The sequence below is a fragment of the Drosophila subobscura genome, chromosome O (genome assembly GCF_008121235.1).
Source record: "Drosophila subobscura isolate 14011-0131.10 chromosome O, UCBerk_Dsub_1.0, whole genome shotgun sequence".
Taxonomy (NCBI): Eukaryota; Metazoa; Arthropoda; class Insecta; order Diptera; family Drosophilidae; genus Drosophila; species Drosophila subobscura.
This window is the reverse complement of record NC_048533.1, coordinates 17,577,395-17,588,825: the sequence shown is the minus strand read 5'-3', so window position 1 is coordinate 17,588,825 and position 11,431 is coordinate 17,577,395. Positions and strand designations below refer to the sequence as shown.

At 41.5% G+C, this 11,431-nt stretch overlaps 2 protein-coding genes across 3 annotated transcripts in view; one reads left to right on the top strand and one right to left on the bottom strand.

Annotated features, from left to right (window-relative positions):
• Positions 1-139: 139 nt before the first annotated feature.
• LOC117897021 (structural maintenance of chromosomes protein 1A) lies at positions 140-4,677 on the top strand. Its single transcript, XM_034805597.1, has 11 exons — positions 140-626; positions 694-842; positions 906-1,074; positions 1,146-2,168; positions 2,233-2,802; positions 2,866-3,121; positions 3,180-3,484; positions 3,543-3,643; positions 3,713-4,216; positions 4,272-4,449; positions 4,513-4,677. Exons 1-11 carry the CDS (start codon positions 228-230, stop codon positions 4,573-4,575), a joined length of 3,717 nt encoding a protein of 1,238 aa, XP_034661488.1. The 5' UTR covers positions 140-227; the 3' UTR covers positions 4,576-4,677.
• Positions 4,678-5,051: 374 nt separating this feature from the next.
• Positions 5,052-11,431, bottom strand: part of LOC117897041 (eukaryotic translation initiation factor 4E type 2) — a 47,084-nt gene continuing 40,704 nt past the window's right edge. Inside the window, exons 3-4 of one of the 2 annotated variants that reach the window (XM_034805624.1) lie at positions 6,036-6,184; positions 5,052-5,766 (exon numbers count right to left, since the gene is read on the bottom strand). In XM_034805624.1, coding sequence (XP_034661515.1) covers positions 5,742-5,766; positions 6,036-6,184 — 174 coding nt within the window. In that variant the 3' untranslated portion in view covers positions 5,052-5,741. Of the gene's footprint in view, positions 5,767-6,035; positions 6,185-7,846; positions 10,711-11,431 lie in introns of those variants that run through there. The other variant, XR_004649063.1, reaches the window with a different exon arrangement.

Here is an 11,431-nt window from a genome sequence, read left to right as displayed (position 1 = left end):
AGGGAAGTGCAGACATTGGTCAGTCAATTAAGCTAAGGTCGTTTTTCTTCGGTATATTTACGGTATTTTTTTAAATGAGAAGGTATGTTTCGGTATATTTATATGGGTCAAACGGTATATTTTAAAGCTGAACTCGAGGTCACACTGCAGCATTTGTTGAGAAAAAAAAATATATTTCGCGCGAATATTGTTATTTTTCGGGGTTTTCATATTGGCTAATTGCTAAAATGGCCGACGAGGACGACGAAGTTACACACAGAGTGGCGGCGCCTCCGGTGCGTAAGCCAGATGACGAGACTGCATTCCTGGAGTCAATTGAGATGGAAAACTTCAAGTCCTACCGCGGCCACATTGTTGTGGGTCCTCTGAAGCAGTTTAATGCCGTTATTGGCCCTAATGGCTCCGGCAAGTCCAACTTCATGGACGCCATCAGTTTTGTGATGGGTGAGAAGACCTCCAGCCTTCGTGTGAAGCGCCTGAACGATCTGATACACGGCTCCTCAATTGGCAAGCCAGTGTCACGCAGCTGCTATGTGACAGCAAAGTTTATATTGAACGAGGAGAAGCATATGGACTTTCAGCGCGCCGTCATCAGTGGCTCCTCCGAATACCGCATCAATGGAGAGGTAACTGAAAACAATCCCCCTCAGCACTTGTTTGCATGGCTAATGGCTAATCTCATTGCAATTTCAGAGCGTCTCGAGCAGCACCTACCTGAACAAGCTGGAAAAGATTGGTATTAATGTGAAGGCAAAGAACTTTCTCGTGTTCCAGGGTGCTGTCGAGAACATTGCCATGAAGACACCAAAAGAGCGCACCGCATTGTTTGAGGAAATTAGCGGGTAGGTGCCTGGCCACTCTGGGATCTGGAATGTTGTAAATCTAATTTTGTTTTCTTTTGCTAGCTCTGGCCTGCTCAAAGATGACTACAATCGCTTGAAGCAGGAAATGATTGTGGCCGAGGAGGAGACACAGTTTACCTACCAAAAGAAGAAGGGCATAGCAGCCGAGCGAAAGGAGGCCAAACACGAGAAAATGGAAGCCGAGCGCTATACGCGTCTACAGAATGAATATGTGCGCATCCATTGGCCATGCCATCACCAAACTTATCCTCTGATCTCTAACTTGCATCTTTATTCTTTCAGAATGATAAACAAGTGGAGTATCAACTGTTTCGGCTGTTCCATGTGGAGAAGGATATCCAAAAGTATATAGCCGACATGGAGGTGAAGCAACTGGAGGTGAAGGCCGTCGAGCAGCGCAAGGAAGCAGCCGACGAGGTGCTGCGCGAGAAGAAGAAAGACGCTGGCAAGATAACACGCGATTTGGCTAAAATCGATCAAGAGATTCGCGAATTTGAGACGCAAATGAACAAACGCCGGCCGCTGTACATCAAGGCCAAGGAGAAGGTTTCCCATTGCAAGAAAAAGCTAATTTCATTGCAAAAGACGCTGGAGACGGCTCGCGAGGCGGACAACGCCCACCAGCAGGACATACGAAAGCTGGAGAAGCAACTGGCGGATATTGAGGAGCTGAAGAAGCGCTTTGAGGACGAGATCGAGAACGAGTCGCAGCGGCGCGGAAAGAGTGTGAACATGGAGGAGGGTCTCGTGCAGGAGTACGACCGGCTGAAGCAGGAGGCCGAGGCCACGGCCACACAGTATCGCTCAGAGTTGGATTCGGTGAACCGTGAGCAGAAGTCCGAGCAGGACACACTCGACGGCGAAACAAATCGCAGAGCCTCCGTCGAGGAGTCGTTCAAGAAGCTGACATTGCAGCGCGAGGAGGCCGTCAAGCGGCGCGACAAGCTCATGGATCACATCAAATCCTCGCAGGCGGCACTCGAAGAACAGAACCGCATCAAGGATGAGCTGCGCCGAGATGTGGGCAGCTCCAAGGAGAAGATTGCCGAAAAGCAGCGCGAGCTGGAGAATGTGCGGGAACAACTGGGCGACGCCAAGGGCGACAAGCACGAGGATGCGCGCCGCAAGAAGAAGCAAGAGGTCGTTGAGCTGTTCAAGAAGCAGGTGCCGGGCGTCTATGATCGCATGATCAACATGTGTCAGCCCACCCACAAGCGCTACAATGTGGCCGTCACCAAAGTTCTGGGCAAGTTCATGGAAGCCATCATTGTGGACTCGGAGAAGACGGCACGCCATTGCATTCAGGTTGGCTCACATTGAAACTCCCCTCACTCCCCAAATACTGAAATCAATTGAATATCCTTTGCAGATCTTAAAAGAACAAATGCTGGAGGTGGAGACCTTTCTGCCGCTTGATTACCTACAAGTGAAGCCATTGAAGGAGCGCCTGCGCAACATCAGCGAGCCGCGCAACGTGCGTCTGGTCTTCGATGTGCTGAAGTTCGAGCCGCAGGAGATCGAGCGTGCAGTGCTGTTTGCCACAGGCAATGCTTTGGTCTGCGAGACGCCCGAGGATGCCATGAAGGTGGCCTACGAGATCGATCGTTCGCGCTTCGATGCCCTCGCCTTGGATGGAACATTCTATCAAAAGTCTGGCCTCATCTCCGGAGGCAGCCACGATCTGGCGCGCAAGGCGAAGCGTTGGGATGAGAAGCACATGGCCCAGCTGAAGATGCAGAAGGAGCGACTCAACGAGGAGCTCAAGGAGCTCGTTAAAAAGTCACGCAAGCAGAGCGAACTGGCGACTGTGGAGTCGCAGATCAAGGGCCTGGAGAACCGCCTCAAGTACAGCATGGTCGACTTGGAGTCGTCCAAGAAGTCAATTGGCCAATACGACAATCAACTGGCCCAAGTGCAAAGCCAGCTGGATGATTTTGGTGTAAGTTGATGCCCCCCCACACAATTCCCAGCCAATCCTCTAAAGGTTCGTCTTCTTTTGTAGCCAAAAATCAGTGAAATCGAGCGTCGTATGCAGAATCGCGAGGAGCACATCCAGGAGATCAAGGAGAACATGAACAATGTGGAGGACAAAGTATTTGCCGCCTTCTGCCGCCGCTTGGGTGTGAAGAACATTCGCCAGTACGAGGAGCGCGAGCTGGTCATGCAGCAGGAAAGGGCACGCAAGCGAGCCGAATTCGAGCAGCAGGTCGACGCGATTAACTCACAGCTGGACTTTGAGAAGCAAAAGGATACGCGAAGCATGTACTTCCCACTAGCTATCAAGAATTTGCCCATCTAATTGTTTTTGGTCCACAGAGAACGTTGAGCGTTGGGAGCGCAGCGTTCAGGACGAGGAGGATGCCTTGGAGGGTCTGAAAACGGCAGAGGCACGCTATCTCAAAGAAATTGATGAGGACAAGGACAAGATGGAAAAATTCAAGCAGGATAAGCAGTCCAAGAAGCAGGCGGTCGACGATATGGAAGAGGACATCTCCAAGGCACGCCGAGACGTTGCCAATTTGGCCAAAGAAATTCACAATGTTGGCAGCCAAATGTCCTCCGTCGAGTCGAAGATTGAGGCCAAGAAGAACGAGCGCCAGAACATACTGCTGCAGGCCAAGGTGAGTGCCAAAATGGTTGCAAAAATTATCAATTATATTTCGTATTCCTCTGCCACAGACCGATTGTATTGTGGTGCCATTGTTGCGTGGCTCATTGGACGATGCAGTGCGCGGCAGCGACGCGGACAACAGCACCATGTCCATGACAATGGACAATATGTAAGTGGATCTGTTCTCGCTTTGCCGGCAATATTGATTGGAACGTGTGCTGTGCCTTTGTCGTTTCAGCATTGAGGTCGACTATCGTTCGCTGCCTCGCGAGTTCACCAAGCTCAAGGATGATTCCGCCTTCAAGAAGGCCAATGAACAGCTGCAGAAGGATCTGCAGGGTAAGCTGGATGTTCTGGAGCGCATACAGACACCAAATATGAAGGCAATGCAGAAACTCGATGCCGTCACGGAGAAAGTACAATCTACCAACGAGGAGTTCGAGAATGCCCGACGAAAGGCCAAAAAGGCCAAGGCAAACTTTGAGAAGGTGAAGAACGAGCGCTCCTCTCGGTTTGTGCAATGCTGTCAGCACATCTCCGATGCCATCGATGGCATCTACAAGAAACTGGCACGCAATGAAGCGGCCCAGGCCTACATCGGACCCGATAATCCCGAAGAGCCCTATCTGGATGGCATCAACTACAATTGCGTGGCGCCCGGAAAACGCTTCCAGCCGATGAGCAACTTGAGTGGCGGTGAAAAAACCATTGCTGCTTTGGCACTGCTCTTCTCCACGCACAGGTAAGTCGGAAAGATTTTATCTGAATTTAATTGATGATAAATCTCCTCTTATTAGCTACCAACCAGCGCCTTTCTTTGTGCTCGACGAGATAGATGCAGCCTTGGACAACACAAATATTGGCAAGGTTGCCTCGTACATAAGGGATCACACCACGAATCTGCAGACCATTGTCATTTCCCTCAAGGAAGAGTTCTATGGCCATGCGGATGCCCTTGTGGGCATTACGCCAGCGGTGAGCATAAATACCTTCAACACTTGCTTCCCCTTATGATTTACTATTTTGCTTCCTTTCCAGGAGGGAGACTGTCTTATATCAAATGTCTACATAATGGATTTGACCATCTACGAGGACAATTAGCGAACACGCTTTTGGCGAACATTTAACATTTTAAGATATTACTTATAGGTGTAGTACCGGTCGCGAATTTCCAATAATAAAGCCAGTAAACATGTAATTAAATTGTCATAAAACAAATTAAAACGGATCATTCCAATTTAATAATCAGGCCTCAAAGAGCTGAGTTCTCGCTGATGGAAGAGCATCCACAGCACATCAGGATACATATATCAGAGACAAGGTGCATAGCTTGAAGGTATCATCATCAGATCCTTAATGATTGTGATTTAAATGCAACACAAATCGCACATCAAAATACTCAAACCAATCAGAAGAAACCGTTTTAGATGAATACCAAAATAATGTCTGCAACTTTAATAGTTTGCTTTATTGGGATGGTCTTGAGCTGGATTGTGTCTCGGGATGAGTCTGTGGGTAAAAGTATATGTAAAACAACTGGGGATTTTTTTTCTTTTAAGTTTTCATTTCTTTTCGCATCATTTTCTTCATGTAAAAAACTTTCTTGTGTATTTCTTCAAGAACAAAAACAAACAATTTGATTATTCAGTTTCGGTGTTTATCAGTAATTGTAAAATAATCATTGCAAACAGATGAATACAGTATCAGCTAGTGGGTGTGCTTCTGGGTGTTGAGAGTGTCTGTGTGTGTCTCTGTGGGAAGGCAAGGATTCTGATGGCTAAATGTGGCTATGAAGCTACTACAATCGATTTAAGGCTACAATACAAGGCTTGGTTGTGTTGGGTGGGGGTTCCAAATAAAGAAATCTTTGAACTTAATATAGAATATAGAAATGAATGCCTAATACAAAACTTTATACATACAAACTAAAATATTCATTGCGTTTCATATATACACACACTTTGTAGACGATCATTTCACGACACAAAGATTCGTCTTATTAGCGCTTAAATATTACTTTGTCCTGCTGTTCATGGGGATTCCAGGTTGTGGTGGTGGTGGTGGTTCTGAAGGAGCTCCAAAGTGTATCCAGATGATCATCCTCCTGATCATTCACTGACTGTAGAGGCGGTGTGGTAGGGTGTGGTGTGGTGTATTTGTAGTTTTTTTGATGCTGTTGCTGATTTGTTTACTAGTGACTTGTATTATCTGTTTGAAAAATTATTGTTTTTGTTTCTCTTTTGTGGTTTATAGTTATTCATTGAATTTCAGCTCTTCAATGGGCCTTTATTACTGCAATATAAGAACATAAATATGGTTTTGAGGCGTTAGTAAATTCGTTTTTTTTGCTAATATGTTTATGTATCTTGAGAATAGCGACTTCCAGAATGTATGAAATGAATTTGTAGAAAGATATTGAGGCCTTCGATTTGAAAGATTCTGCCTGAGGAAGGTACAGGTGGGTATTATCGGATATTAGATTAATTTCGAAAAATCAAAGATCATTCAAAATGGGTTTCTTTAGCTCTCTCTCGCCTTTCAGGTGGTTGTTGAATACTTACACTGAAACATATTTAAGGCTATCACAGTGTATCTTATACTCCATTGTAGTTGTTATAGGTATATTTAATATCCTGCGTAACGTATCGCGGATACGCGTTGTACTGGTCATATCAGTGGCAGTCCGGTTCCATACTGATAAGCTATCCTCCTGCAAAGCGAAACATGTGACGGATGATTAATGGGATTATTTACAAACAAATATTGGATATTGGAACCTTGGAAACCATACGCAAGACGAGAACCCCCCGCACCCAACCCACACGCAATACTTACACAGATTAAAACAAACTTTCATGGTTGTTGTTCTTTTTGTTTAATAATTTTTATTTCTCAATCAATACGTAAGTAAATCATTTCATGTCTGACCAATTGAAAATGAACTGAAATTATATGCCATAATGATGATAATAAGAGAAAACACTTGATATTAAACACAAAGGCAAATCTAAGTTCTTAATTTAAGTTTTTTTTTTCGTTCATGGTGTTTGCGGAATTGTTCTATGCATTTTCATGTTTGTGTTTTGCTTTGCTTCTTTTACTTTGCACACACACACGTCATTCGTCGGCGGCACATTCCATGATTTTCATACTTTTGTTGTCTTTCAATTTTTTATATAGATTTATTTTTTATATATAAGACTAACACTTAATTGTAATTCTTTTTTTTAACTAAATTTTCTAAGAAGAGAAAAAATATATGTAATATGCAATTTGTTATGGATTTATCTTCCATTCTTCCCCTTTCTGTTGTTGTTATCATTATTATTATTACTTTATTTAAACATTTTTAACAATTATGAGTATTTGCTCAAAAACTTGACTTGAACCGTGTGTTGTTTTTTTGTTATAGCATTTAACACGGTCTGTTTTTTTTTTGGTTTTGCTTCGTGTTTTATTTTCTTGTTTATTTTTATTAATTTTTGATTTTTTTTTTGTGTAGGTTTTTGCTGTGGATTCTGTGTGCTATGTAAATTGTTGTCGCCACTAAGTTTTGTTCTTCGTTTTGTTTTTGTTTTTTGGTTTATATAAATGTATAGATCTGTTATATATGTATATCTATATAATGTTTATATCCTTCTATATGTGTGTGTGTGTGTCTGTGTATATATAGGTGTATTAGTTGTGTGTGAGTGTCTGTTTTGTTTTAAACGCTTTTTAAATTGCACATCGATATTTTAATATTTTGTAAATATTAAACTTTTATTTCGTTTTTTCCGGTTTCTTTTTGTTTTGCTAATTTGTTTGGACTATATATATATATATATTCATATATGTATATATATATCGGTTTTATGCATGTATATTTATATATATATTTATGTATATGCTAATTTGTAACTATAATTAAAATATATTATGTATAAATATTATATTCATGTTAGTTTTTTCGAATTTCCTTTGGGGCGTTTTCATGTTTTTGTTTTTGTTTTAGTTTTAGTTTTAGTTTTTATCATAGTTCTATTTGGAAATATATCTTCATTATTGCTTCTTGAATATACATATGTGAATCCCGCGTTAAGTAATTATTCTTCGTGTCTCGTGTGTGTTTCTTTGTGTTTCCTGGTGTCTTCGTGGCTTGTGTGGCTCTAGTGTTCCGTGTTCTCTGTGGGCTCTCTTCCTTCGTGTTTGTCTTCGCTCTCTTCTGGTTCCATTTTTATTTAAGTTCACATCATCTGTTGCTGTTAAAGTTGGTTGTTTCTTTGTATTTGTGTGGGTTTCTTTTTGTTTGTTATTAGTTTTTAAGTACTAAACTTTAACTTGTTATTGCCGTCAGTTTTGTGTGCCGATTCACTGATTGCTGTCGTCCGAGTGTTTTCGTTTTTAGTTTGTTTGTAAAAATGCTTCGATATGCCTGGAATTATTGTTGCAATTGCTGCTCCCAATGCACGACACAGCCGCCAATCAATCATGCACTTGCTTTACGCTTTTTCTTTATCCCGTTCTAGCCTCGGCTCTCTAGGCTCTGTCTAGGCACTCGTTCTTTATGTTCCTCTCGCTCTTTAATCATCTCTCGCTGACACTCAACTGATTGGGCTTCAGTACTCGCTCTTTTCCTTTCGCTTCATCTGTATTCTTCTTTTATTTTGCTATTAGGATCTGGCTAACAATCAACTCACTCTGTACTCTTTTTTGGGCCAAGACGAACTCTGCTCGCGTGTGGTGTTGTTTTATCTGCGTGTGTCTGCTTGTGTGTCTTGTGTGTGTCTGTCTGTCTGTGGCTGTGGCACTCTTAAAGGCTATGAAGGCAGCCCTGTGCCACGTAGCCCTCGGGCTTTAGGAGGTGCTGCTCCTGCTATCCACTCCACTCCTTCTGTTTCATTTATGCTATTCTCTTGCTTTCTTTCGCTTCCTTCTCTGTAGTTTTTTTTATATTTTTTCCTTAGGGTTTTTTTGAATTTTATTCAATTTTAAAGTACAATTGCACGAGTGTCTGTTGCTGCACTCGTTACTAAGAATATTCTCATCTTTTTTATGGAAATTGATTTGATTTTTGTTTTGTTTTTTGTTTGTTTTACTAATTATTCATATATCGAGTTGTATATATTTTGTGTATATATAAATATTCCAAATGATGTTGATATTAAAATTCTAATTTGTATTAATTGAACTTTGCGCTTAATTTTAGCAATTTATGTTTATGTTTGGTTTTATAAATGTTTTGGTTTTAGTTTCTTTATTCCATCGTTCGAAAATAATAAAACAAAAGGTAAATAAATTATAGAAACAAATATATAGTCGTCGTATGAATGTATTTTCACTTTCTTGTATTTATTGCAGAGCCAAAACTTAAACGTAAATTAGACACAAAACTAGATTTAATCATACGTAAGTATAAATAACAAGACAACTAAATAATAGAATAGAACCTACCAAATTTCGTTTCAATTGGTTGTGGGATTTTCTCGATCAGTGTTTCTTTTTGAGCTTGAGGTCTAAAGAAGACTCAAATTCTGATTCTTGGATGATAAGTGGAAGAAATGCGATTCAAGTAGAAAAACTAAAACCTCCTTTGCTCCATCTCTCGCTCTGTTGCACTTATCAATTGTACAATTCATTATTTTCGTATAATATTTTACAAAGATTTTGTCGTGTCTCAAGTGCGTAGAGAGGAGAGCCCGATTTTATACAAGATTTTGTTTTGTTTTTTGTTTTATTGGAAACGAACACATCGATGAAGAGAGAGAGGGAGAGAGAGAGATATATAGAGAATAAATACAATAAATTGTAGGGGATAAGGGATAATATGTAGCTCTCCTCCCTCTCCTTTTGTGTATAGAATATCTGAACAATGCTTGGGGCTGGAGAAGAACAAGGCCTCGGCTTGGGTTTGTTTGCTAGACGGTAAGCCAAGCGCGTTCTCTCCTCCACTTATATTTATATAGATATAGATATAGAAAGAGGTATATAGAAGATGTAGCACACACACAAATAACTGAAGTATCTCCGACATTTACATAGAATATACGTATGTATATATATAAATTGGTTTACTATATATTTAGTTACGATTATAGGGGGGTTAATCTCTAAATTTTGGAAAAATCATTTTACATATCCATTTTTTGTTGGTTTTTGTTTCGTTTTGTTCATGTTGAGTAGAAAAACGCATTTTATTTTCGTGTTTACAGCGAATTTATGTGGATTGTGTGTTCCCTTCCCTTTCGGTTCCTTTCCGTCTCGTTCGTTCGATCGTTTCCTTCTATTTGTTAATTAATTTAATATATTTTAAATGTAATTCGAAAAATCTACTTAATGAAAGTTTTGTTATGTTGGTTAACAATTGTTTTATACCGCTTGACCGCTTGCTTCTTCGTTCCATATTTTTGTTGCATTTTTCATTTCTTTGTTTAATTTGCATTAGCGATTGATTTTTTATATATAACATCACATTATAATAATTACTAATTAATAGATTTTCCTTTAGCAGCTTCTCCGCTTCTTTCGCTTCGTCTCACCCCCTTCTTTTTTTGTTTGTTGCACAAATATGAAATTTTTGTAATAAATATTTGTAGATATTTTCGTTAAGGGGCGTTTAGTGTTTAGTTTCCTCTTTTTCCGCAGAACAGAAATCATAATTATGTGTATAATAATAATTATAGTGACTATTTACATGGAACAAATCTAGCTCGTAAATAGTATCTGTGTTCTCTCAATGTGTCTGTGTGAGTGTGAGCTCTCTCTTTCTCTTGCAAACATTTAAAGTGTAACATGGCAACACGTGCTGGCGCTCAGCTCAGGCAAATAAGGAAGGGGTTTTGGTGGGGCTGGGGCTGGGGGCACAAATTAAATTATGAGACATCTGGGATCGGGGGTTTGCGGCAGCGTCTGTTGCGCCTCCTCCACTGCTGGATGTTGCCTCATTTACAGCAAATAAACTTGATGAAATTTAATTTGTGTGAACACCCAAAATACTTGCTCCAACTTGCGCTCGCTGGTGAGCCGCTCTGCCTCTTTCTCTCTCTAGGCTAGCTGGCTCCATTAATTCTGGCCGAGCACCCAAGGCCCCGCCTCGGTCTTGGCTTAATTAGAACCTCCTCTGACTATCCATTCTGCCTCCACGCTACGTGACTCCTCGTTCTGGTTCTGGCCCTGCTCCTCCGTTCATTTGTATGCATTGTGGCGGCTGCTGCTTTTTGCTGTGGCATTTTCTTTTTTTTTCCTTTTAACTTGTATCTGCGGGAAGAAGGAGAAAAGATGTGGAAAAGTGTTAAATGATTATCAAGCAAACAGTCGGGAATTTTTGCAAGTTTACTTTCTCGTTTTCTGTGTCTCTCTCTACGATTAGCGGGCATACCCTGTACAACTTTTGGGATCAAATATTCTATAAAATATTCATCTGTGTTCATCTCTTCTTAATGCGTTCTAAAGGACGTTGCATGCAACTTCCTGTGGCAACAGGCCATGCAAAACGGAAACGAGATTATCGAATGGTGCTGGCTAAAGGATATGAAAGCTCAGTTGCACACACACAGACTCATGCCTAGGCAAGACCTCGCTCCTCCGCATGGGTTGTGCCTTGGCTGCCTTGGCATTGTCTCTGTCTCTGTCTCTGGCGAAGGTCACAGCAGAGGACTCGATGCCTGACCTCGAATGCTTTTTGCATGCGTGGCTCATTACGAAGCGAACCCACCAGATGATGCCCTGCCTCGGCCATCAACGGACATTTTGTCGCTTTTGCTGTTCTTGTGCCATCGAATCTATCCATCCGCCTACTTGGAAATGTGTTGCGCGTGTTCGAATTTCATTAGACCGATGGCCCACCCCACACACACAAAAAAACATTTTCTATTTATTTAATTTGGCTTTGGGGCAACACCACAACGAAGTCCGTGACGGTGGATGGGGCAGGTCCTTGTCCTTGTCTGATGACATCAGCTAGAATCGCGGGCGCTAG

Bases quoted from the DNA above. Each gene is read 5' to 3' on its own strand.
- LOC117897021 (XM_034805597.1), top strand. From the start codon at position 228: ATGGCCGACGAGGACGACGAAGTTACACACAGAGTGGCGGCGCCTCCG. The intron at 843-905 runs GTAGGTGCCTGG...TTCTTTTGCTAG, and splicing joins TTGTTTGAGGAAATTAGCGG to CTCTGGCCTGCTCAAAGATG. The intron at 3,122-3,179 runs GCATGTACTTCC...TTTGGTCCACAG, and splicing joins GAAGCAAAAGGATACGCGAA to AGAACGTTGAGCGTTGGGAG.